General features: G+C 40.9%; 4 protein-coding genes across 4 annotated transcripts; 2 read left to right on the top strand and 2 right to left on the bottom strand.

Annotated features, from left to right (window-relative positions):
• The first annotated feature begins 45 nt into the window (after positions 1 to 45).
• On the top strand, positions 46 to 3,452 carry LOC139914428 (uncharacterized). Its single transcript, XM_071902755.2, has 3 exons — positions 46 to 274; positions 1,199 to 1,393; positions 1,720 to 3,452. Exons 1-3 carry the CDS (start codon positions 91 to 93, stop codon positions 2,916 to 2,918), a joined length of 1,578 nt encoding a protein of 525 aa, XP_071758856.2. The 5' UTR covers positions 46 to 90; the 3' UTR covers positions 2,919 to 3,452.
• A 4,643-nt stretch (positions 3,453 to 8,095) lies between these two features.
• LOC139914426 (uncharacterized) lies at positions 8,096 to 13,294 on the bottom strand. Its single transcript, XM_071902753.2, has 3 exons — positions 13,090 to 13,294; positions 11,132 to 11,323; positions 8,096 to 10,398 (listed from the first exon to the last, which is right to left on the bottom strand). The coding sequence occupies exons 1-3, from the start codon at positions 13,211 to 13,213 to the stop codon at positions 8,747 to 8,749; spliced, it is 1,968 nt and encodes a 655-aa protein (XP_071758854.1). The 5' UTR covers positions 13,214 to 13,294; the 3' UTR covers positions 8,096 to 8,746.
• A 2,924-nt stretch (positions 13,295 to 16,218) lies between these two features.
• g6pc1a.2 (glucose-6-phosphatase catalytic subunit 1a, tandem duplicate 2) lies at positions 16,219 to 18,525 on the bottom strand. The gene is made up of 5 exons (XM_071902743.1): positions 18,293 to 18,525; positions 17,929 to 18,038; positions 17,377 to 17,497; positions 16,839 to 16,954; positions 16,219 to 16,721 (listed from the first exon to the last, which is right to left on the bottom strand). The coding sequence occupies exons 1-5, from the start codon at positions 18,523 to 18,525 to the stop codon at positions 16,219 to 16,221; spliced, it is 1,083 nt and encodes a 360-aa protein (XP_071758844.1).
• A 1,353-nt stretch (positions 18,526 to 19,878) lies between these two features.
• On the top strand, positions 19,879 to 22,927 carry g6pc1a.1 (glucose-6-phosphatase catalytic subunit 1a, tandem duplicate 1). The gene is made up of 5 exons (XM_071902744.1): positions 19,879 to 20,096; positions 20,300 to 20,409; positions 21,215 to 21,320; positions 21,919 to 22,034; positions 22,410 to 22,927. Exons 1-5 carry the CDS (start codon positions 19,879 to 19,881, stop codon positions 22,925 to 22,927), a joined length of 1,068 nt encoding a protein of 355 aa, XP_071758845.1.
• Positions 22,928 to 25,818: the final 2,891 nt, after the last annotated feature.

Genomic DNA, 25,818 nt, shown 5'->3' with positions numbered 1-25,818 from the left:
GTTGGTGGAACACAGCCGATAGTCAATGTGTTGTAGGCCAGAAACAGCTTTAACTACCTTGTAAAATATACGAATTAGCTTTCTCTTAAAATGTCTAAAATAAAGATATTGAGGACGCATATCATGAAGCGAGTAGCTGCGGCTGCCGAGGAGATTTTCGAGATTGTAGAAAGAAAGACGATGTTAGCAGAGTGCGAAGAGGGAACTTCTCTTTCAGAAACTGACAACACAGAGCAGAATATAAACAACCCAGACACACAGACACACACTGCAGGTGAGTGAATGGGGAAATAAAAGTTGTTCTGAAGGACTGGTTCTCACTGGGACAGAGGAAAAGTACCCTGTCATGTCAGCCGAGCCAGTTAATGTTAACTAGAATGCTGTGATTGGAGCCCGAACGGCCACTAGATGTCGCTGCAGTTCATTTGTATTTACTTCCATCATTATCTGCCAGGTACAGATTTGCTGTCTCTTACCAACCTGATATCTTTGAATTTGCAGAAATTATTTGCATTAGTATAATTGGAGAAACAACAATATGTTTATAAGGGACAGGAGGTTCACCCCAGCTGCTGTTTTCCAATGGGTGTCGACTTATGAAACAAAGTTAAAGAAGTATCTTAAGAGGTCATGCATAAGTGTTGCAATAAATTCATTGCAAAATTGATCTTGGATGTTGACCCTTGTATGTAGTTTCTGTGATCTGGAAGAAGAAACTATCAAACATCCTTTTTGTGAATCTATTTTCAACACCAGATTTTGGAATGATATGAATGTCTCCCTTGGGGGAAAACTGAATGCACAAATTAATATAAGCGACTTCGATACTTTGTTTAATTTTTCTTATGTAGACTCTGATTATCAATATATTATGAACCTTTTTATATTGGGGAGAAATGTTTTGTATTCATTTGTATTTGTTTTCAGACTCTTGTGGGATCAAAATGTAAAAAGTCCGTCTTCATTTACTGTCCTATTATAACTTAACATTCCGTTTATAATTTCATATATATGTATCAACGGCGGTGCTTTTTTCTTCCCATTGTGCTACTTGTGATGTCATGTGTATGGAGGATGTTAATAAATACAGAAGATTTAAAACAGATATGTGACACTGACAGGTTTGATTTTGTTGTTAAAAAGACACAGGATGGTAAATCCTTACTCAAAGATATTGATTTGTTTGTGTTCTTCCTAGAAATGTGTGAGATCCAGCTGCAGAGAGCGGCTGTGGACAGACGGCTGGCTGCGGCTGCGGAGGAGATACTGCTGGCTGTAGAGAAAATGATGGCGGAGTACGAGGTGGAAGTTAACCGCTCAAAGCAGGAGATCGACCGCCAACACAAGCTGCTGAATATCTTTCTGAAACCGGAGGTCAGGTTACACAGAGCAGGTGTGTAAGTCAAATGATTACAGCTGGATATTTAAAGAAGCAGGATTTCTCCAGTTAAAGAAATAACTGAAAAAGAATCACATTGTAATTCTTGTTTTGTCAGAGTAAACAGGGATATTGTTCCTCAATGTTTTGTACCCAAACTAACGATCCACCCACAGTTGGTTGCTTTTTTCATGACCAGTTGTTTAGAGTTATCCGGTTATCCCTGCATTCCTAAATATGACTCAAGGGTTTGTGGTTTGTTAATGTGCTGAAATTTGTCAATTTAGACCAGCAGTTTGCAACAGTAGATAACTGAATTTTCTCTTTCTCCTTCTCTCCAGACACTCTGCAGTGTACAGTCTCTGTCAGGGAAGAGGTGGTTGTTCCCGGGCCAGAGTGGAACCTCAGTTTGGGCCAGGGGGACGCAGATCCCCCCCAGATCAGAGAAGACATCTGGGCCAAATCATCCGGTCACTGTCAGCCCCTTTCATCCGGCTGTTCTTCATCCGAGAGTGAAGGCAGAGACAGTGGCGAGGGCAAGAATGACAGTAGCGATGGTGACAGAGATTGGAGGGAAAGAGGCCCTCGGCTTTTGAAATCAAAAAAGAAACAGAAAAAATCTGTTGTACAAAGATCAAAACAACGCTCTAAAACCAAGAAATCTTCTAAATTGTCCCACATGAACTCGTGTCGCCGCGTTCATTCTGCTCCCCACTGCTGCAAAGTGTGTGGAAAGTCTTTCTGCTACATGGCCACTCTAATGAACCATGTGCAAAAACACAGTACAGGCACAGACACGTGCGGCGTGTGTGGTGAATGTTTTGAATCGGAGGAAAGTTTGAGGCTTCACTTGGAGATTTACACCCGAAAAAACACCTGCAGCGTCTGCGGAAAGCATTTTGACAGATACAGGTTATTGGAAATTCACATGAGGTCCCACACAAATGCAAAACCCTTCATTTGCACTCTCTGCGGCAAAAGATTTCCCCGCAGCGACACTCTGAAGTCTCACATGAGACTTCACACAGGGAAACCGTATTGTTGCAGCGTGTGCGGTAAAACATTCGCCCAGAACTGCAACCTGAAGGCGCACATGAGGATCCACTCGGGAGAAAAGCCGCACGTCTGTACCGTCTGCCACAAGGGATTCTGTCACAAAGGCAATTTGGTCAGTCACATGAGAGTTCACACGAGGGAGCGGCCGTTCATCTGCAGCGTCTGCGGCAAGGGATTCGGTCAGACGTCGTCTCTGAACATGCACACGATGATCCACACGGGGCAGACGACGCACGGCTGCGACATCTGCGGCAAGAAGTTCTATAAGAGCGGAGCGCTGAAAGTCCACATGAGGACGCACACGGGGGAGAAGCCGTACATGTGCAGCGAGTGCGGCGTGCGCTTCAGCGAGCGCGGGTCGATGCTGCGACACATGAGCATACACACAGGGGAGAAACCGCACTGCTGCAGCGTCTGCGGCAAGGGGTTCGCACGAAAAGAACACCAAAAGCAACACATGCTGACTCACAACAGGGACAAATGATACATCCATTCACATTTGCTCAAAGAGAAAAAGGGTCTATGTCATACCAACATGAATAGGCGAATTACTGAAGTGTTTTGTCTGAGTAACCATATTAATGAACCAAGGTGTATAATTGGTTGGCTAATGTGACTCCACCAACTGAAATAAAACTAAAGAAAACAAAACGATGTATCCTGTGAACAATTTCTTCATTTGAACTGATATCTTTAGTGATTCAGGAGTATTGATTCACCTCAATGACCTGTGTTTGACCTATTGGGAGAGATGTGAATAGTGTCATGTCAGTTAAGCAATTAAACAGAGTGTCAAATACAGAAGATAATTGAATTTAGAAGCGCAAGACAAGTAGCAATAAATTAAGTGTTCAGCTTACTCAGATTGAAAGTAATTTCTTAGCCATTAAGCAGCCAGTTGAATTTCAGTTGATTTGATTCAGTTTCAAATAGAATATTCAATTCTAGTTATTGCTCTCAAAGGGTGTCTTTGAAATGTCCGGCATCACGGACATCATCACACTTTTTGATACTGAACATTGGCTTGGTTTTTGTCTTATTTGTCCCAAGGTTAGATGTATGTACTGTTAAGACTTGGTGAGGTAATTTATGTCTTAATATTCAAATAAGCCTCCAGTTCCTATACAGCTCCGGAAAATGATGTGAATTTGTGAATTGGCCAAAAAGCATGTAGTTTATATGCTAATCACTGTCATTTTGCATATTGATTTGTTGTTGTAATGAATACTTTGAGACAAAATATTAAGGTCTTGTAAAAGTATGTAATTTTGAAATGGAAAATGTGTAGGAATGCTGTAGTGCAATTGGAATGATGGAAAGCTGAGTATCTAAACTATCAAAGCCTGTTACTCCGTTTCTCTCCACAGTGCTCTTTGCTAAATGTATGCACAATCCAGACTGTGATGGAATATATAGCCATGGTGTAATGGCAAATGTGGAGGAATCCTTTGTAAACCTGTTTTGACTCTAAAACATGTAGAAGAGGAGACGGGGTATACTTTCTTTTTCACCACATTATAGGCCTAAAACATACTGTAACAACAACCCAACTATAAAACATACAAAGAAAGCGACAGGCAAGACATTATCAGCTAGGTAGACCTACAGGCTACTTGCCAAAATTCTTGCTTAATTGTTCTCAGACTTATTAAATTTGAATTTAGTTGAGAATGTCGTCTCTGTCCTGTGAAAACCATGTATCTCCAGAATGTCAACTTTTCAAGTACTGAGAAAAACAGCCTTGTTTTTAACTTGACCACCATGAAATTTTGAGTTTATCCAATGGGTTTTGAAAGGGTTTCATAAGAGTTAGGGTTAGCTAACCGCCCATAACAACTAGCTTAACAGGCTGCTCATGGTCTCGGGACAAAAAATGACAAATGTAATGTAATGTCTATTCCAGGACAGATGCCCAGCCACCCAAGCAGACTTTACTGTGTTCATTTATCGGTGGAGCCAATCTAGTGCTAAACTACTTCGTAAATATGACATCCATCCTCCATTCTGTGACATAAATCTGTGCTTTGTTCCCTTATCCTCATATGCTGCTATGCTATGATACTATGAATTTCACATAAAAAACTTATGCCAGCTCAAAAATTGTGGGCTAACTTTATTCCACAAATATCAGGCAGGGTAAAGTGTGGTGGATTTACCCTCCACAACAGCAAGAGAACGCAAAAGTATCTCTTTATTTTTTTTCTTCTCCATTTTTTTTCTCCCCCTACTTTTTTTTTTCTTCCGTGTATTTTTTTCCTCCCCCATGTCCCATTAAGGGCTCCGTAAAATCTGAATACAAGAAGTGTTGTTCTCATCCTGGCCAGGCGACGACAGCTTGAAATGCTTCCAGTTTGCATCCTCCAAAAAAAAAAAATGTTAGTAGTGAACGAGTAGCGGACATCCACATTTCCTGCATTTTATTAATGATTTTAAACAATATAGCACCATTTCATGTAATGTTAGAAACAAAAAGACAATTAACATTTGTAAGTTGTCAATTGAATATAATATGTTGAATAATAATATGGGGGACCCTACATCACTAAACAATTATAGGCCTATTTCCAACTTAACCGTCTTGTCGAAGGTCCTTGAAGGATTGGTAAGTGATCAACTGAAGGAGTCCCTGAGCGCTAATAATATCCTTTCATTGTACCAGTCTGGCTTCAGGAAACAACACAGTACCATCACGACATCCTTAAAGGTTGTTAACGATATAATTGAGTCACTGGATCACAAAAAAACCTGTGCCGCTCTTTTTATCGATCTTTCAAAGGCCTTCGATACAGTTGACCACCTTATCCTGAAGCAACGGCTGCTCAATATTAGGTTGTCTGAGCAGGCTGTTGGCTGGTTTGAAAATTACCTCTCTGAAAGGACACAATGTGTCAAATTTGATGGCACTTCCTCCAGTGTACTAGATGTTGCGTCAGGGATCCCCCAAGGTTCTGTCTTGGGTCCACTTTTGTTTACAATCTATATTAACAACCTGGGTCAAAATGTTCCTAATGCACAGTTTCATTTTTATGCTGATGATACTGTCATTTACTGCTGTGGTGCCACCCTTGCTCAATCACTTGAGTATTTGCAGTCTGCTTTTGGTATTGTAGAGTCACGGTTGTTTGATCTGAAACTTGTGTTGAATGCTGCAAAAACTAAACTGATGTTTTCTAATGCCAGGAAGACATTAGCTTCTCTTCCTAACATTGTAAGCTTACAGGGCAGTCAGATTGAATTAGTGTCACAATACAAGTATCTAGGTATTTTAATTGATGATCGTTTAACTTTTAAACTTCACATTGAAAACTTAGTAAAGAAACTAAAGGTTAAGCTAGGTTTTTATTTTAGAAACAAATCCTGCTTTTCCTATGCTGCCAGGAAAAAATTGGTTGAGGCTACGTTCCTTCCCTTGCTTGACTATGGTGATCTGTTGTACATGCACGCCGCTTGCATTGGCTGGATACTGTGTACCACAGCGCTTGCCACAGCGGCTTGTCACAGGCTGCAAAGCTCTCGCTCACCATTGCACCCTATATGCCAGAGTTCAGTGGCCTTCATTGGCCTTGCGCAGACTTACTCATTGGTACATATTTATTTATAAGTCCATCCTTGGTCTGCTCCCCTCTTACCTTTGTGGGTATATCTCACTCAAAACTAGTAATTATTGTTTGCGCTCAAATGACACCCTCTTACTGTCCGTTCCTAAGGTTTGCACTGAATTTGGCAAACGGGCCTTTATGTTCTCCGCCCCTGCAGCCTGGAACCACTTGCAGACAGATTTGCAGCTAGATGAGCTGATCCTGATTAGGGCATTCAAAAATGTAGTGAAGGGTTTGGAGGCAAATTCAATTGGAATTTGTAATTGCTTCCTTAGCTAGACCCGTTTCCTCCTGTCTGTCTTTTAGGCATATGACTCTGTGAGTTGTTACTGTATGTTTTGTTTTATGTGCTTTTAATGTTTGCTTGCATGTTGTTTGAAATTCTGTATTGCTGCTATCTTGGTCAGGGCTCCCTCGAAAAAGAGATCTTGTAATCTCAATGGGACTCACCTGGTTAAATAAAGGTTTAATAATAATAATAATAATTCTAAACTGTGGCAAGTTTTTTTTGTTTTTCATATTTCTTGTGACAGTGTTGCAGTCCATCTTTGTATGTGAATAATTGTACAATAAAAAGGGAAAAAAAGACCAAAAGAACATTGGCTTAACAAATACATGAGATTATTTTACACATATTATGTAAAGTCCTCTCCATCAGGGGATCTCTTAAAAGGTTTTGCTGCGTGTAAACATTTGGTTCCAGTTATCAGGCTACGGTCATTTTTAAGCATGAAAGACACACAAATGGCAATATTTGATATGAGATACATAACAATACTTGGTACCATCAAATGAAACTCCATTAAATGCCATTCGAGATTTATTACTGGGGCTTACTTACAGAAAATTCCACCCTAAAACAATTTAAAAATATTTAAAAACTGTTATTGGCGATGCACCTTGCATTTCTGGGCCCATTTTGTTGTTTGGTGTACTTTTCATATTCCTGTGGATGATTGGCCAAATGCAGACAATGTGATGTCAGGTTGAGATATTTACAGCACAGCTACAATCGTGTTTAAGAGGAGAAACATTTCCAACTATCTAAAGCAAACGTCAGGTTTTGAAGCGAGGGCTTCTTTCTAGACTCACCACTTTGTACAAATGTTCTACAATCATGCAGGGAGAAATCCATTATAGAAGAGACACCAATTTCTACACTGACAGTAGCCTCAGTAGTCCATAATGCGCTGCTGCCAAAAGACATGTTATGTTTTGATTGACACCTACATGTAAAAAACGGAGTCAAGTTATCTTGATATTGGATATCTGGTTGATATTCATTTTTCCAGCTTCAATAACTAAAGACATTCTGCAAAATCACTAACTGAAGTAGAAGGAGAAGAGGCAGGTTGAGGGAAAGTGGGCACAACAAAAAGGTAAATTACAACACTTCATCACAAAATAACTTCTGGAATACAGTGAACATTGCAGATTGATGACATTAGTGTGAGTGTCCGAGGGTGGAATTTCCCTTTTAAATTCATTACCATATTCTTACGAGTGTCTGAACTTACTGTGCTAAAGATCATGTATAAAAATCAAAGCATTTCACCATTGCAAGAAAAACCATAACAGCTCCATTAGCAAGATGATCTACTGGACACAGTATAATCACACATAAATGAATAAATGAAAGCAATTAGATAACACAGACACTTTCTTCATTAAAAAATTAAAAAGGCAACAGAAAGCAGAAGAGTCTCAGAGTGTGGCAGGTCTCTCTACAGATAGATACCATGAAGAGTCTTAGTTTCAGTTCCCTTATCCCTGAACATTGAGTGACTTTTTGTTGAATTTGAACTGAGTTGGCTCTCATTGCGCATATATATACACACATCTCATTGCAATATTTTACTGAATTTACCTTTTACACAGCCAGACATCCCACAGTAACTGTTTTACATTTGAATCAAATTTCAGATGTTTCAGGTACTTTCCCAAGTTTCTGGCTAAGTATAATGTTTGTTTTTTTCTTTCTGAATACAAGACTGTGAGAGTTGTGTGAAATTTTGCAGCTAAGGTATGAAGATTCAGTTACATTTTCACAATAATAAAACATTTGCTTCCTTTGGTTAAATACATTGTGCACAATGAACAACAGACATGAGTTGTGGAAAATGATTTTCTTAAGTGCTGTAAACTGTGATAAAGTTTGATAGTGCACAGCCATAGAGGAGGGTTGGGGTTAGAACTGTCTGATGCCTGACTGAATTTGCCTCCCATTGAGATGAATTCAAAACCACAAGGCAGCAATAAGGCTTTGACAAGGCATCTCATATGAATATGCAAATCATTTAATTTAAGTGGAATTCTACAGAAAATTTTTGTTACAAGATGCCATTAAAAGTACCATACAGTACCACTAGATCTATGACACAATTCTAAATGAACTTTTTCCTAAAGTGTGCCAATAATTCTAGAGGGCATAACATATGAAGAGCTTGTTTAATCTGCATTTGTCTGGTCCAGTGAGTTCTGGCAAATTGAACCTTTTAATATTCATGCATGTGTTTTGAGCATGGCAAGCCAATGCCAACATTACTATTTATGTTTCATAAATATGCTTTTTGAAAACTTGATGCGAAGCCATGTGCACATAACCAGTAAAGATGCGTGTCAAACTAGTGTTGGTTTACTTCTTGACTAGACTGGCCTTTCGCCTCTTAAACCTTTACATATATCATTTTACAAGCAGCACCTGATCTCACTATTAGAGACATGTCAGCTGTGTGGATTCGTCCTTGTGAATCTGAACATGTCTTTTTAGATCCTCTTTCCGCAAGAATCCCTTGCCACAGACGCTGCAGCAATGCGCTCGTTCCCCTTCATGAACACCCATGTGTTTGGTCAGGGAGCCGCTTGCACTGAAGCATTTGCCGCAAATGTTGCACAGATACGGTTTCTCTCCTGTGTGCGACCTCATGTGAATCTTCAACGCTCCGCTCTTATAGAACTTTTTGTCGCAGATACTGCAGCTGTGTGTTGACTCTCCTGTATGGATCATCATGTGGGTTTTCAGAGTTCCCCTCTGCCTAAACCCTTTGCCACAGACGCTGCAGAGGAACGGTTTCTCCCCTGTGTGAATTCTCATATGAGCCATCATGTATTCTTTAAAGGTAAAGCCCTGGCCACAGACACTGCAAACATATGGTTTCTCCCCTGTGTGCACTCTCATATGTCCTATTAGATTTCCATTTTGAGCGAAGGCTTTGCCACAGACAGTGCAAACGTATGGTTTCTCTCCTGTGTGCGTTCTCATGTGCATCTCCAGTTGTCTATGGCCGTCAAAGTGTTTGCCGCAAACTTCGCAATCATTTGTTCTAATGTAAGTTTGCAAGTGAAGCCTCAAGCTCTCTTCAGATTCAAAATGTTTCCCACATACACCACAAAGATCTGTATCCTTCTCGTCTTCTTGTACATGCTTCAAAAAAGAGGTTCTATAGCAGAAAGACTTACTGCACACTTTACAGGAATATTTCAAAAGGGATAAATCACTGCACTCCTTGTTCTGAGGTCTCAGTTTGTTTGATACTCCAACTTTCTTTTTTGACTTTCTTAACTGAGGTCCTTCTTTGGTCTGATCTTTATCGCTGTCACCATCGTCACTCTCAGTTCCTTCAGTTTCCTTCCAGTCCTCATCACTGCCATCCGCTTCACTGTCAGCTTCAGAACAGTCTGCCTCTGATTGTTTCTCGTCTATTGTCTGATCCTTACAGCTGTTTTCCTCATTGTGGGTGTGTAAGTGCAGCTTTAAGCTCTCATCAGAGTCCAGGTGTTTTCCACAAACACCACAGAGATCTGTATTCTGCTCATGCTTCAGCACGTGTTTCAGAAAAGAGCGTTTATACCGGAAAAACTTTCCACATACTCTGCAGCAACTGTTTCCTGGACTTTGGCTTGTGTTTGTTGTGCCAATTTCCTTTTTATGCTTTTGCATATTCTTCACGAAAAGACCTTTGCGGAAAGACCTTCCACACATTTCACAACAATCTGTACCCTGACTTTGTCTCAGTCTCTGAAATGCCTTTCTTTTCTTTGATTTTACTAACTGGCATTTCTCATTCAGCTCTTCATCACTATCCTGGTCTTCACTCCCTGCTTCAGAACCTTTTGACGACAGGACCTCCTGGTCACTAAGGGGCTCTGACACCCCACAGTGCTCTCCTCCAGGCTCTTTTTCCATCTTTTTAGTTGAGGTGCCCGTTTCTGCTCTTTGGGTTTGGTGAAGATGTGACGGTTGAGCTTGGATAAACTCAGATATGTCCGGGGTTTTCTGAGCCTGATTGGGGCTCCTCTTCTCACACTGCTGCTGCTCAGGGGGAACCTCCTTTTCACAGGCTGACCCAGAGAGAGGCAGTCTGTCTGAAGGGAACAGCAAAGATAAAATTCAGCTTCAAAAAGAATGGGGACAGATAACAATAACAGCCAAGGACATGTGAATGTTTTCAAGTGTATGGCTTGAAAAAAAGCCCCACTATGCAATTAGCTAAATCAACAAGCAGCACTTTTGAAGCATTTTCATGCGAAGGTAGAGAATTCAACTTGGTTGTAGCCTTTCGAGAAGATAGCAGCCTGTCTAACATTTCATTATACATTACACAATATTATTCCTATGAAGGCGCCGGCATCGTATTTTAAAGGTGCGTTGTCATGTGTAGCACAAATTCACCAAACTGGACATGTCACAGTGTTATGGATGCCAAACTGTGTTCAGACATGTTTAAATGTTTAGTAGAAATGCTAGCCAGAAAAATAACAATAGAATAAAAAAAAAAAAAAGCACCAACAAAACAAGATTAATCAACAATGGAGAGATTAATGATACCACATCGCTTTGTTTAGCATTGCCAACAAATGTAAAATTCCACATGATAATTTAAAAATAGCAAAATAATTACATAGCAAGGCCCTCAGTGAGTCCAATCTCTACTTTGATCGATTTTACTTCTTTGGCATGCACACAATCATTTATTACACAATGACAAATGAGATGCCAACGGTGCCAGCAGGAAACAAACAAAATCAATGTCAACAGAAAGTGATTAATATTTCTTGCAAAACAAATCACAAACCATCCGTTATTCAATTGACAGACCTGCTCTGTGTAAATTTGTCTCCGTTTTCAATGTGACGTCCAGCAATTTGTGTTGGCGGTCGATCTCCTGGTGGGACCGGGAGACCTCGGCCTCATATTCACCCATCATAATTTCTAGGATCCTAAATATCTCCTCAGCCACCACCGTTAGTCGCTTGTGAACAACTGCCCTCTGCTGTTCAGGTGACATTTCTGGAGAAACACAAGTACAATACAAAATCATTACACAGTGTCTCATACAGTGACTTAAGTATGAAATTAGTTCCATTGATCATTGATTCCCAGCATTTGTATGATGTAGCCTATATTTGGCAAAAGTACAGGCTATCAGTTGTTGATTACTGTCTTTATTTATATGTTAAAACATGTTAGACATATACCAATACACAGTGTGTAACCATCCCTTGTGCTATTTGGGTGAGCAGCTATGAGGAAACCTGGATTGCATGTTAGAAGAAACAGGGGTGGCTGAGAGCAGGTATATCATTAGGGTTATCAAGAGGTAGGTGTGGGCGATATGATGATCTTACATTGTCACCGGTTAAAATATTGTCATGATAAGCCTTCATAGGGAGATAGCTGTTGAGATCATTTAGAGTGCTGACAGCATGGAAGCTATGGGAACAACTGATGGTAAAAGTGATGCATTTTATGATGCTATTGTTTGGCATTCTATGTAAATAATTAGTACTGCTGTAAATTTCCATTTTCACTCTTTGTTTTAAGTTTTAGGAGTCACACATTTTTGTTTTCAATAAATTAATTAACCACATTAATTACACAACAAGCATTCTCTCCTCTTCATACTGCTGCTGCAGCATACATTTCTAAAATAAAATAGCCACCAAAAAACTATTCCTAAAGGGTCCATAATATTTCCAGCCAAAAGCACTTGAATGCACAAGTCATTTATGACTTCTGACCCCAGCAGAAAGAGTTTACAAGGAGCACTTGAAAATAGCAGACACTGCTCACACTCATTTCAGAGAAGCACTCCATATGAGAAGGAAAGCAAATGCTGCCAACAGGTAATGGATGCTGTAATGTTTTACCTAGCAACGGATGGTTCCTGAAAACTGAAGGTTTCAACAGATTGCTCAAAGTGGTTGTCCCTTGTTAAAAGGGAGCCAGCCACATATTTTTCTGAAACCGCTACTCCATGGCTGTACTTGGAATGGTGCGAAGAAATAACAGGCCAACTTGTGCAGTGTTTTCTCATATTTCAGTGCCCTATTTGAGTCTGACTATATATTCACTTAATTTGTGACGGAAGCTATAATGCTTACCTTTTGAAACTACAATAGGTCTGAAAACCTACTTGCACTATTATTTTTACTTGTCAATAAACTTGTTGGCATATACTTTCATGAAAGGCTGCAAATGAAGTAAAGCACTGTTATCATTTGGGTTGTAACGTTACTTCTGGTGGGTGACTCACATGGGCCCTCTTACACCTGGCATTAAAATGCATCTCGTATCTAGATATTTATTTTTAGCTGGTTAACATTTATACCTGACATTTACATGCATCTCCAGTATACAAAGTGAAATAAATTTTCAATTTCTCTTGGCAGAACGTGTACATCAGCTCCTCTTGTATTATTCAATGTGAAAAACACTAGCGCTAACAATATCACTGGGTTGAGACAGGCTACCAGTAGTCTCGACCATGGTCTAATTTGTTTACACACACAGTTAAGATGACAATGATGTATTGATATTTTAAAAAATGCACGTAGATATCTTTGCCAGGTGTAAAGGGGATCAAACTGAACGCATCGTTCACGAGACGCACTCCACTATTGTGGCTAAAGGCTAATAACTGTAGCCCAACGGCTAGCAAATACCGCAGTTGTACTCGGTAAGTCGATGTCTTTAAATGAATTTGGGGTATAAAACCTGCCGTTATTAGCGTGGATAACAAATGAATTACCGGGAAAACATAACGATTTACAAACCTGACGTGTGCAGCATCTTCTTCTCTGCTAACGCCATCATCCTCTCGACAACACTGAATATCTCCTCCGCAGCTGCTGCCAGTCTCTCGGCGACAAACGCCCGCAGTACTTGCATTTCCGACATCGTTTCTCATGGCCCGATAAACGACTTTCTTTAAGCTCTGTTCATTTTGTACAACAGCATCGGCAAATACACTTTTACAGGCACAACAAACGTAAACAACATCGCGACACCATTTTGCCAAGAGACAAGTCGAGCGAAAGTGTTTCCGAAAGCGTCGTCGTCTTCTTCTTCTTCTTTTCAATTTTCGGCAGAATTTACGCCTTTTGGCACATTACTGCCACCTTCGGTTCTTTCTAGGCATTACAATGTCTGCTATCAAATTTGCCCCCCCCCCCCCCCCCCCTCTCTCTCTCTCTCTCCCTCTCTCTCTCTCCCTCACTCACTCTCTCTCTCACACACACACACACACACACACTGGCTCGCATATTGTATAGCGAGTTCAGCACTACTAGCCTAGATGTTGCTTTTCTTCAGGTCCCAGCAGTGTTTTAAGAGAAAAGACTGTTATTCCAGCATCTGGTTCACCACAATATAGTCACTCTCTCCCTTATTCTCTCTTATCCTCTTTTACTTCTCACTTTCACGCAGGGCATGTTGCACTGTCTCTTTTCCCACACTCACAAAGTCCGGTGACACTCTTTCCATCCCTTCTTAATCCACTGGTCAATGATAGTGGATTTAGATGTGAAGTTCTCGTAAATTGTAAAATTGCAACACTGGCTGATGTGAAACCCATAGATGGGGAGATCACGACTGTATTTTGATAGTGATAGCGTAGTATCATTCCTTAAAGAAAAGAATGAAAGGTTAACCACTTACAAAACAGTTGAAAGAGGACAATGAAATCTGGGTCAAGCCTTGTTTTAGGCAAAAACTGGGTGACATGCGTCTGGCTTATGCAGTTTGTCCAGACGTGGAAACGAGGCTATTGACATTCAGGATATTGGTGCCAACGTGCTGTGGAACTCACATGTCCCACTTCCATCTGTATGACCGTTTACTCTGGACTGTACACAAACACTGATGCAGGATCAGCAATTTACACAGACTGTGAACAAGGATAATGTCTTTATTCCTGGAGTATCCTGTAATGTTTTTACTACATGAATACACGCGCATGCACATGCTTTCTCAGACACACAACTGGAAAGGTGGATGATGGAAGTTAGATATTGGTTAACTTTCAAATGATCCCAAATATTGATTTCAAATGAATAGTCAAATTATTTCCTATAACCTGTAAGCACATGTGTGCATATCCATAACTGTCTCATGTCACATCATCCTTGGAATACAAACAGGAATAACAGCAAAACCAACAGCCTGCCTTCATATAGATTTTCTTACATCCATCTTTCTGTATACAGCATAAGCAACAATCTGTTCCTGTGTGATGAAAGCAAAAATGATGAGGGAAATCCTTGTGCACTGTTGCCCATCAAAGTTGCCTAAAAACTTGCCTTTAGCGTGCATTGATTTGGGAAGGCCATGTTTTCATCAGCAGCTTGTCTAGAACTATTGAGGACCTGTTTTAATCTTCCCAGGACATTAAGTCAGGACAGTAAGTCTTGACCTTGACCTTCTGGAAAACCCTGTTGAAATGCACAACAGTGAAACACAAAGGTTTTTCCATTACTCAGCCTTTCATCGGGGCTGTCGTGTACATAGACACACACACAGCCAGACAAATATTGAATGTTCAGCCTGGACTGACAGTTTTGCGCGCACAGAGTGACCGACAGACAGTTGTGTGACGTTTGGATCTATGTCATCAGTGTATGTTAGGCTAAAGGCCAGGGCTTTGCTGCTGAGTTAATCATTAGATGACTCTCACTTGGGTTTGCCCAAATGGTATCTTTATCTCATCAACGTGGGCTTACACAACAGTCACACATGGCACATGTCTTTTTGGAGGGGTGGTGTGTGTGTGTGTGTGTGTGTGTGTGTGTGTGTGTGTGTGTGTGTGTGTGTGTATGTGTGCTTAAATTCAGTTTGAAGTGACAATGAAACTAATGTGACGTATTTCCTGGATATTGGGGCAGGCACACGCAGAGGGATCATTCAAAAGTGTAAACCAGTGGGATATCAGTTAGGGAGAGAAACACACAGTTTTATTGAATTTTATTTGTTTTATTTGTTCAAAAATCTGTGATTTTTTATGTATGCCTCACAATGAAGTCACAACTAAAGATTTTCTTTTTTCCAGGAAGTAAAAGTAATGAGATTTTGGTATAAAGATAGAAGAAAATATTTTTTTTGTGGCATAAATTGTCAAATAGGTGTATGGTGTGATAGGGTTAGGGTTAGGGATAGTTACAGTGAGTTAACAAGGTGGTAAACTAATTTTTCATTGTGACTTTAAATTCCTTACAAAAGTAATTGTTCATTTCAGTGTGACTTTAAATTCCTTACAAAAGTAATTGTTCATTTCAGTGTGACTTTAAATTCCTTACAAAAGCAAATTATTACTGAATTTATGTTAATTGTGGGAATGTAATCTATAGGGAATAATGCTGATTGCAGGACAATAGATAGGACACATTCATGTGATTACATGACACAGAGAGTTAAACACGAACCAAGTCATTTAATATGTTTTAAAGAGTTTTATTAAAAAATATTCAACACAATTCCAAAAATATTTTCTAAAGGCACAAATAGCATTTAAAAATACATCAATATTACAGTTGAAATAACACATCAAAGTCCTGAGTGAGTTTGTTTTCTTTACAATGAGGTTTGACATAACAACTGCCTGGAAACATTCACTTGCTAGACCCCTGTGTTGGTCCAGGATTCTGAACCACTTATAAATTATCATACTTTAATAAATTCAACACATGGGGTCTTTATACGTGCCACTGAGTATGCTGGATAGTGCTTTCACTTAGTGTCACATAGTGTTCAGAACTGTCAGAATTCAGTGTCCAAATGATGCCAATGACAATTTTCCATTGATCTCTTAGGCTTTTTCTGTCGGTCAATTGGTAATATGAACGTAATGAAGCACCAGAGGAAGAGTTTTGTAATCTCCCATTTCATTAGTCTCTATCTGAGTGGCCAGCTCACAAGCTCTTCTTGCTCTGTAGGCTCAGAGCGCTGTTGACGCAGTATGGGATGATGCTGACGGTGGCCAGCGGCACGGTGGCACTCTTACAGAAGGACAGCAGGTAGAAAAGGGCTGCGGTGTGCGTGGGGGGCTTGAAGGAGTCAAACAGGTGCAGCAGGAGCAGAGAGCTGATGACGCAGCCCACCTTGACCAAGGTGCTGCTGCTCTTCTTGGTCTCGGTGTAGAGGGGCGAGTGCAGGCCCAGGCCCAGGCCAAACAGGGTGCCCATGTTACGCAGCAGGCTGGCGAAGGGCGTGGAGTCCAGGTGGACCCACTCGGCCCTCACGCACCACTTCTGGGCTTTTTCCATAGTCCACAGCAGGTCCACACCCACAGCCTTCAGCAGCAGGTAGAAGCCGACAGCGAAGGAGGTCAGGAAGAGGGTGGTGTAGAAGTACTTCTTCATGCTGGCGCTGTAGATCCACTGAATCCTGTTGAAGGCCTCGGCCACGATCATACCTAGGAACAGTCAGATCATATGGGAAAGCTCAGGTCAGCATCATGTAACACATATCAAACAGTATAATAGTATAGGCTGGAAAATGAAATGGCATGTTTAGAAGTTCCCATGCTGACCTGTGATAACACCAGCGATGACCTGGTGGGGAAAGTGAGCGGCGATGAAGACCCTGGAGAGACAGACACACACCTGGACTCCCCAGAACAGTGTCCACAGAATGGCCTTCAGGTACCTGTCAAAATACAAATTCAGAGAACTTCACTTCAATAATTTTTTTTTTTATGTGCGTTCATCCTGTCGTTGAAGGCAGGGTAGAGCCACTGGAGACAGTTGATTTGAATCAGTCTGGCCTTTGCTAGCTTTTACAGCAATATAACAACTAACACGGTTATTCCTGTCTTATCGATGTAATTCTGGCTGCTTATACGTCAAAACAACTCATGTAATCTTTCGCCCTCCCCCTCTCCAGCCATGAGGTGCATTTTCAGAAGTCAATAATCAACCACAGCAGTGAACAGACAGGGTGTCTAAAGTGATAAGCACGGGACAGAGGAAAATGGTAAACAACACTAACATCAAGGCGGACAAGAGAAAAAAACTTCAATTGCAGAATGTAAGTTCTCTCAAACTACTAACATGGATTCTACGACTCACCAGCCCTTGTTGGTGGATTTTTTGTTTCCGTGCTTCTTCTTGCTGGTCACAATAGCCAGGATTGAGGTCACCAGTGTGTAGTAGACACCAGCAGCTCCCATAGCGTGGCCAGAGGGGCTGCCTGCACAGCACAAACAGACAGGCTAGATATCAGTGTCTGCTTCACTCAAGTAGATCTTTACCTTCAAACAAGTAAAGCAGACCTCGGCAAAATACATTGTTTCATTCATTCACTGTTGTTTCAAAAATGTAAATAGGCAAATAAATGAATGAATGAATAAATAAATACATAAATAAATAATTGAGAGCACTCATTTGAGCTCATTATGAATATTATGTTACTATTTTTGAGGCTGAAGTGTTCTCAAATAATTTCAAATCTGCTAGAGTCCGAACTGAACTTGAAATTGCCATTGTCTCCACCATCATCCATATTGTTCTCAGTTTTTAAATACTGTCTTAGGCGTATACTAATGTCCATCCATTATCAGTGTCATATGTACTGTAGGTAAGTTTAGACAAAACAAGTCAATGTACAGTGGCAGTTCTTACCTGGCCCAGTCTCACAGGTCATGGGGTACTGTTCAATGTGAGGAGCAACAGTGTTGGCATAGTAAGCCGCCTCATGGACCCACCAGTAAGGCCTCTCCCCAAACAGAATCCTTAAGAAGACAACAGAAGCACTGATTTTTAGTCTCAATAATACATTGTTAAGGATACTTGATTTCTCTCTTATTGTGTATTTTCCAAATGTCTAGCTTTCAAGTTCAATTCAAGCTTCTACTGTCACCCACAATTCTTGAGTTTACAAATTCAAATCAAGCTTCATCATCAGCCCAAGCTCTTTGAGGTGTTTTTTAAATATCATATTAATGGCTTAAGACTCTGTTAAGGACTAGGATGTATTTTCACTCACCATTTGAATACCAAGTTCAGCCAGTCTCCGATCACAGCCACCCAGATGAGCTTAATGCCCACCGATGCCCGCAGGTGAAACCAAAGCGGGAAGAAGATGAAGAAGGTGTTCCTGAGGTCTGCCGCCCAGGAGACCCAGAGGAACAGGCCCTGGGCGTCCTCATAGTTGGTCTGCAGGTAGTGGGTGGTGCTCACCCCAAAGCCCTGCACGGCATCCATTATGGAGTCAAGCATCTTAGCACTGCACCCAAAGGGAATTCTCAGTGTAGTGCTGTGTCAGTGAGATAGAAAAGAAAGACTGTTGCTATGTGTGAGACTGCTGGTTGTTTTTATACCAGAAGGACCCACCACCCAAACGCATGCTCACGCTGATCTTTGGACCTTGCACATGTGTAATAAAACACTGGGAGTTTGGGAGGTTTGTGCTCTAACCGACAGAGAGCACACAAACAAGTTGAAAAGATAGCTGGAAAGCAAAACGTCAATTGGCGTCTTTCTCACTGAAATAACACAGAGAGAGGAAGTCAACTGACCATTAACTATGAATCACCACTGTAGCTAAAATTAAACCAATCACATGCAAACCTACAGATTGCAGTATAACAAGATCACTCAGGTGCATTCTCTGTCTTCACTGAACTGCAAAGTACAGTAATTTAGCAGTAATTTCTGTATAGATAGATTTTTATTCAGCTGTTTTAATTCAGCTTTGTTCTTTTTAACTTTTTTTTTGTTTCATATCAAACCCATTAAAGCTTTGATGAAATGCTGAAACCAAACACTGAGTCATCAGGTAATAATCTGTCAGTTACGTAATCAATTTTTGACGATTTGGTCAAAACATCTCACCTGGAGAATCCCGGAGTAATACATATGTATGTTACATAAGGGGATCAATGATTAAATGATTGGGTATGGACTGAGTAGAAGCTGGAGAGATAGCTGGTGATAAAAGACAGTGGACTGGAAGGTTGTAGGTCATGGACAAGTTACTGATCTGAATGGCAAATAAGTCTGGCAGGGCAATCCCCACAGATGAGCTCATATTTTATCTTGTTTTGAGGGAACTGGCCACTTCTATGATAAAAAAGTTATCATTTCTTACACCAGGTCACAAGGCCAAGTGGGAAAATGGTACAGCAGCTACTATCCATGGGGCACAGAGGCTAAATTGTGAACCAAGATGGACTAATGGATTTCAAAAGCAACCAGTTGGACTCAGAACAGACGTCACTGAATTTTCATCGACCAGAAAAAAAAAAAAGATTCCTGGAAATCTGCAATCTGTCAGAGGGGTACTGATTTCTGAAATCACGGATTCTGGCACAAGGGGTCTCAGAGATGTAAAGGCTAAGGAACCTGTCTGCACTGTCCCAAAAGCAAACAAATTCACCAGCCTTGAGTAAAGTCCAGTGGGAATCACACACATACAGACCAGAGGGAACTGCCTAGAGAGCCTGGCAGCAAGTGGGTTGACAGCCCTGTACTCCAGAAAAGACCAACAAACCCCCGCCGCAGTCAAGACTCCCACCCCAGATTCAGTGCATCATCCCTGAGGAGAGGTCTGGATCTTACACTGCTAATAGCATGGATCTTCTCCACAGCTGGGGGGTTGAGCTGGCAGTCCATCTGCAGACCAAGTACAGCAGGTATGAGGACTGGTTTAGCCTGGCGTCCACAGTGGCCGATCTGCACACCACATTCTTCTTCTTCTTCCCCATCTGGTTCCACGTGCGGCGGGACACGGGGCTCAGGCTCATCTGGGTGGCGGTCATCGGAGACTGGCTCAACTTGGTTCTGAAATGGTAATCTGTGTTATTCTCCTCTACTCTTTCGCCAGATGTGCATTTGGGATTGCAGAGTGCCAACTTTTTAGCCTGATGGAAACTTGAAGCTCATCAATACATCAGTTTTATTATATTGTTTGAAACACAAATAAATTGTCATGTGAGTCAAAACGAGAGAAAACTATGGTAATTTTTTGAGCTGCTCTGTGTTTCCATGGCAGGGTTCTTTTTGGGGAGAGACCATATTGGTGGGTTCATGAGACCCGGTTCTACAGAACAGGACCAGTCCCGTCTCTGCAGCAGTTCCCCATCACATGTGAGACTGGACCAGGTATTGTTCATGCCAGACCTGTGTTGGATTACTATTTCAGAGAGTTCAGTGTCTTTTCTTTAAGAATTGATTGATTTTGTCTGTCACAGTAGAACAATGGGGTTTCCTCCAGAAGCGAACATAAGCAAATACTCAATGTAATCAAAAGGGTTTCAAGTGATAATTTGGCAACATCTGGTACAGTGAGCTACTAACATAGTCTGGTTTATGCCTGTATGCCTCTATGGTGTTTGGCAATTGCGCACAGCATTCTTTGATTGAATATGAATGGCAAACTCATGATAAATGGGTTATAAACTCCAGTACCTTTGGCCTTTTGTGTTAAACACTTATGCAGTAATCTTATCTGTGTAGAGGAATTCAATTTGGATTGTATAGTGTCTCATGTTTGCATATTTGTCATGATTTAGTGATTGTATCTGCTCAAGTTTGCTTCTGTGTGTGTGTGTGTGTGTGTGTGTGTGTGTGTGTGTGTGTGTGTGCGTGTGTGTGTGTGTGGACAACCAACATAGAATAGAGTACTTGCTGGCTGAGTACTTACAGATGGGATCAATTATTAGTGCAAGAAGATTACCCAGAAACACAATCATTGTTACATCTTGTTATCTAACCAACAAGTAGATTCAGGTTTTGTCATGCTTTTTTGTTTACTAGTTCTGATTTTAGAGTAGTTTAATATAAATATTCTATAACTTTCATACTAAAATAGGTTATTTTTGCTACAAGAAACCCACATAGCAAACTATGTCACCTTCGTTAGTTTGAAACTGAAACTGAAGATGCTTAAGAGCATTGTTCTTTGCAGGAAGCCCTTCAGGTCATGCAATGGGTGCTGCTGGGGTGTGGTATGTGATGGTAACAGCTCTGCTCTCTATGGCAAAAGAGAAACGGTGCCCCCCTTTGCTATACAGGTGGGTCTATGACAATAAAATTGTCAATTTGTTTGAAACTGGCACTAGGTGTTTAGGTGTTTTTTGGTGATCCAAATTTTCTGAATATTTTTTTATTGTGCCCCCTAAAAGGATTTTTGCAGGCTCCCAATTAAAAATCCCAATTGCAGGATCACAGTTCTTTCCAAGAATAGACTGTAACCTTTGTTTTTCGTTTTAATGCATGGTTTTGACAAACTCTTTTTAAAATGCTGAGTTTGTTGAGTTTGTCTATTGTAAAATCAGATAGTTGCATGTATTAAAAAAAGTAAGTTAAAATTTGTTCTTAGGAGTCGCTGCCATCTTATAACCAGGATTGTTAATATGAAGATTTTCATCATTTTAGACAAGCACACCAGTACCACAAAAGCCTTGTTTAAAGTGCCGACATGCCACTTTGTTAGATGGACTCAAAACTGCATCCCCGTTTACCCATGTCATACAAATGCATTTTAATTTTCTTGCAAATGAAATGATGAGTTTGATTGAAATTTTATTGAAAGAAGTGCTGCCTGTACGATGGAATACAGCAGCCCATCAGGACTGTTCAGTAATCCATCCCCGATCGCCTCTCTCTCAGATTCTTGCAGACAGGCCTGTGGCCGCTGATGGTCCTGGTTGAGCTGTTGGTCTGCATGTCCAGGGTCTACATGGCTGCACACTTCCCACATCAGGTCATTGCTGGAGCCATCACAGGTTAGCCCACTTGAATGATATGAGAATAGACTGATATCTGAATTTATTTGATAATAATAAAGGAAGGTATGTGCAGTAACATTTTGATTCTGTATGCGGAGGCCAATTGTGCTCTATCCTGTGAAATAGTCCCATGCTGGTGGACAGGTAAACTTTTCAGCCCTGCTAGTTAGTGAGTGGTAAGTGCAATAAAAACATTACACAGCTAATAGCAAATAGTTCCCACTGGAGTTAGGCTTTGCACGCATAATTTCCAATAATTACAGATAACGTAATATAGCAAACAGTAAGTAAAGGGATATGGAGCAGGCAGTGCTGTGGGTGCTATAATCATGGTGACTGTTTGATGGACCCTCTTGTTTGTCTTTTTGACAGGTATAATAGTGGCTGAGGTTGTCTCCAAGGTGCAGTGGATCTACAGCGCCAGCATGAAGAAGTACTTCTACACCACCCTCTTCCTGACCTCCTTCGCTGTCGGCTTCTACCTGCTGCTGAAGGCTGTGGGTGTGGACCTGCTGTGGACTATGGAGAAAGCCCAGATGTGGTGCGTGAGGGCCGAGTGGGTCCACCTGGACTCCACGCCCTTCGCCAGCCTGCTGCGTAACATGGGCAGCCTGTTCGGCCTGGGCCTGGGCCTGGGCCTGGGCCTGCACTCGCCCCTCTACACCGAGACCAAGAAGAGCAGAGGTGCCGCTTTCAAGATGGGATGTATTATTGTCTCCTTATTCCTACTTCAGCTGTTGGACGGGTTGACGTTTTCTTCTGAAAACCTCACGGTTTTCTATTGCCTGTCTTTCGGTAAGAATGCAGTTGCACTTTTAATCCCAACCGCTTTGGTGCCCGGGGCTCTCTGCTGGATCTGCCTGGGCAAGACAGGAGACAAGAACTTGTGATTTAGGGGCAGACCTGGGTCAATTATCAATTTAATTCCCTACATTTAGTTGGAGCATTTGTTTTTTTCAGGACTAAGATACTAGGCCTTTTGCACTTTTTTGGACAATGTGATTGAAGTTATTGACCAGCCTGGATTGATCAATTCCAAATAAATTGGCCAAGTCTGTTTACTGCTACAGCCTATTAGATGAAGCCAATCAAGCCATCATGACCCCTCTGGATATCAAGTAAAGGTTGTTCTTTTTTGTCTGTATTTGGCCTTTAAGGTCTTTCCTATTTTGGTTGATATTTTTGCTTTAAGGCACGGCAAGTAAAAAAACAACTTTCATATATAAATGATGGTCTGCACAGTTTGCTGGTGTGGCTCCTTCAACGGCAACTACCATGCCCTGAACCTTGCTGTCTGTATAGTTAAAAACTAAAGCAGTCATACCATAATGTGACAATAAGATGTCTGATTTACCAGTTTGATGCTACATTTACTGTTTGTGCCGTATTCTTACAATTCTATTCTGTTGTCAAAGAGAATAATGTTGTTTTAATGAGCTCAGGTTTTCCAACTGACAAAGACAAAAAAATGAATTTCTCAAAAAAGTTATAGTTGGGGCCCAAAGAAGCAAAAGTGCTTAACTTTTTCTACTCGATAATGATGATGTGATGGGGGGGAAAGCATTGTTTTGCTTTTAAATAAAGACAGTTTTTATTGACATTTGCTTGTTTTAAAGCGTGCTTATTTTCGATCATGCTGTCCCATTGGTTTTCTCAGAATGTCTCAGAATGATACTGATTTATTCTCTGGCAGGGACAACCATTAAATATTAACTAGACCATGCTCCCTCCACTCTGCAGTCCCGCAGAGTGACGCTGTCTTTCACCACAGCCACTGAGCTTTCAAAAGAGACATGGCGGGTCAAGGGGCAGAACACGGTGCAGACAACACGTGTGTCCTTTAAGGGTACAGACCAAAGCAGCACAGTCTTCAGCCAACATTTCAAATGAACTTCAATCAATTGTACATTACACCTATCAGCAGGGTTGGGGGAGGTCATGTTCAAAATGTAATAGACATCACTCTGCTAATTAAATAATTTATGTATTTTGCAATTGCGGCAGTCTATGATGAACTGGTGCTCAGTAAGGTAGTGGCAAATAAAAAGTGTGAAAACTATGACCTCCAGCTGGTGATCGTCGTAAGGCAAACAACCACAGACCACCTCCATCCTCAAAAACTATTTTCATCAGTTTTATGCTACACACTATGATGTATATGTGTCTTATGTCAGCTCAACAGGTGGGTAAACTCTTTGTTCTACAAATTATATGGTGGCTAAGCTGAGTCTAGCTGGGTTTACCCTCCACTATAACCCTGCCTACAGTGTTGTGGATTGATGACATAATAGTCACAGCCTTGTGATATTTCCCACCAGCAAATCCCAAGTCTCCTTTTTGACCGTCTTATCACTCAGGGCCCTCATAACTCTTTTCCGGTGCTTATCTCCTGAGAGGCGTATCTATATGGTGCTGCTGGATGTGGGTAGGCCACACTGTGGGTGTGTATGAGTGAGAGTGAATAAGAGAGAGAGAGAGAGAGAGAGAGAGAGAGAGAGAGAGAGAGAGAGAGAGAGAGAGAGATGTTTGGCCTGTCTAAGAGTTGTAAGGAGCACTTACAAATCATAATTGAAGTGGAAAATCAACCTGTAAAATATAATTAATGTTAAATATAATCTTGGGTAATACAAATTTGTGAAAATTAAACTCTATCCCAGAAATAGAATTGAAACAATTTCAGAACATACTGTATAAAGCATTCTTTCTATTTTATGGAATAAGACAAATTTATTTATTTTGTGCAGATGTAAATTATGTTTCTGGAACAGAATGGCTCAAATAATCAGGAACGTAACACCTCCCATGGCAAATCATATGGCAGCAGCCATCTCAGTAGATCTCCATGATACATCTGTCCTTCATTGGTACTGGAGTGACTGCTGGAGCCCACTCTTCACCCACATTTATAGCTTTTCAAAGTATTCTTATTTTTCTCAACAGTTATGTCAGTGCTGTTATTAGTTGACGGATTTGTCTATAAAGTGTATTCCTTCAATCATGTGCCTTTGAGCAAGGCAGTTAATTCTTTACACTGATCTGGCCTCATTATGCCCGCAGTCTTCACAAGTGTATGTCGGTGTATTCTACAGCTGTGATGTACTGAGCACCGCACCAAATTTACTTATTTCTATAGTCACAAATGGATCAATTCTGCATTTTCTTCTATTAGTGTACTTTGCACAAGCTGCTTTTGCCATTATCTCAACCTGATCCATGAAGATAACACGCACATCACTATGTTTTAACAACTCCTAAAAGTGGTGCTGGGACTTCAGTTCAAATCATCCAAAAGATGAACAATGTCTGACATGTGCAAAGGCATCTATGCACCAATTTGTTGTGCCACCGTTTCAGAAACATTGACACAATGAAATGGGGCGAATGTTACTTCATGTACATGCAATTTTCTTTTCTCTCAACCTAACACTAATGTGGAAGAAGCTTTGTTAGAGAATATTCACTATGCATAGAACATGCCAAGAGTGACACCTACAGGTCAAGAGAAGGCACTAGCAATAATTCTGCCAAGTCCAAAAACAGCTACATTTCATGGCTCCTATGTATGGGCATCATAAACAGTGCATGAAAAATACATAACAATATAAGTCTGACATTTGCACAATGAGCAAATAAGCAAAAACATGAACATGCACAAAATTCAGTCTCTTATCAAAAAGTGTTTTATTCAGTAGAGTCAATCCCTTGCAACATAAAAGATGCTTTGGTGAACTATGAACTTTCTTTGATAACCATTAAGCCTGTGGACCTAAAACCTGCCTAA

The sequence above is a fragment of the Centroberyx gerrardi genome, chromosome 20 (assembly GCF_048128805.1).
Source record: "Centroberyx gerrardi isolate f3 chromosome 20, fCenGer3.hap1.cur.20231027, whole genome shotgun sequence".
Taxonomy (NCBI): Eukaryota; Metazoa; Chordata; class Actinopteri; order Beryciformes; family Berycidae; genus Centroberyx; species Centroberyx gerrardi.
The sequence above is the reverse complement of the archived record's forward strand: the minus strand, read 5'-3'. Positions and strand labels throughout refer to the sequence as shown.

Excerpts from the sequence above, each read along its gene's own strand:
- LOC139914428 (XM_071902755.2), top strand. The coding sequence starts at position 91 with ATGTCTAAAATAAAGATATTGAGGACGCATATCATGAAGCGAGTAGCT. Across the intron at positions 275-1,198 it reads CACACAGACACACACTGCAG|AAATGTGTGAGATCCAGCTG; the intron begins GTGAGTGAATGG and ends TGTTCTTCCTAG. Across the intron at positions 1,394-1,719 it reads GGTCAGGTTACACAGAGCAG|ACACTCTGCAGTGTACAGTC; the intron begins GTGTGTAAGTCA and ends CCTTCTCTCCAG.
- LOC139914426 (XM_071902753.2), bottom strand. The coding sequence starts at position 13,213 with ATGTCGGAAATGCAAGTACTGCGGGCGTTTGTCGCCGAGAGACTGGCA. Across the intron at positions 11,324-13,089 it reads GAAGATGCTGCACACGTCAG|AAATGTCACCTGAACAGCAG; the intron begins GTTTGTAAATCG and ends GTGTTTCTCCAG. Across the intron at positions 10,399-11,131 it reads GACAAATTTACACAGAGCAG|ACAGACTGCCTCTCTCTGGG; the intron begins GTCTGTCAATTG and ends TGTTCCCTTCAG.
- g6pc1a.2 (XM_071902743.1), bottom strand. The coding sequence starts at position 18,525 with ATGCTTGACTCCATAATGGATGCCGTGCAGGGCTTTGGGGTGAGCACC. Across the intron at positions 16,955-17,376 it reads AAATCCACCAACAAGGGCTG|GTACCTGAAGGCCATTCTGT; the intron begins GTGAGTCGTAGA and ends GTATTTTGACAG. Across the intron at positions 16,722-16,838 it reads CATCGCTGGTGTTATCACAG|GTATGATCGTGGCCGAGGCC; the intron begins GTCAGCATGGGA and ends GACTGTTCCTAG.
- g6pc1a.1 (XM_071902744.1), top strand. The coding sequence starts at position 19,879 with ATGGATCTTCTCCACAGCTGGGGGGTTGAGCTGGCAGTCCATCTGCAG. Across the intron at positions 20,410-21,214 it reads CACATGTGAGACTGGACCAG|GAAGCCCTTCAGGTCATGCA; the intron begins GTATTGTTCATG and ends TGTTCTTTGCAG. Across the intron at positions 22,035-22,409 it reads CATTGCTGGAGCCATCACAG|GTATAATAGTGGCTGAGGTT; the intron begins GTTAGCCCACTT and ends TCTTTTTGACAG.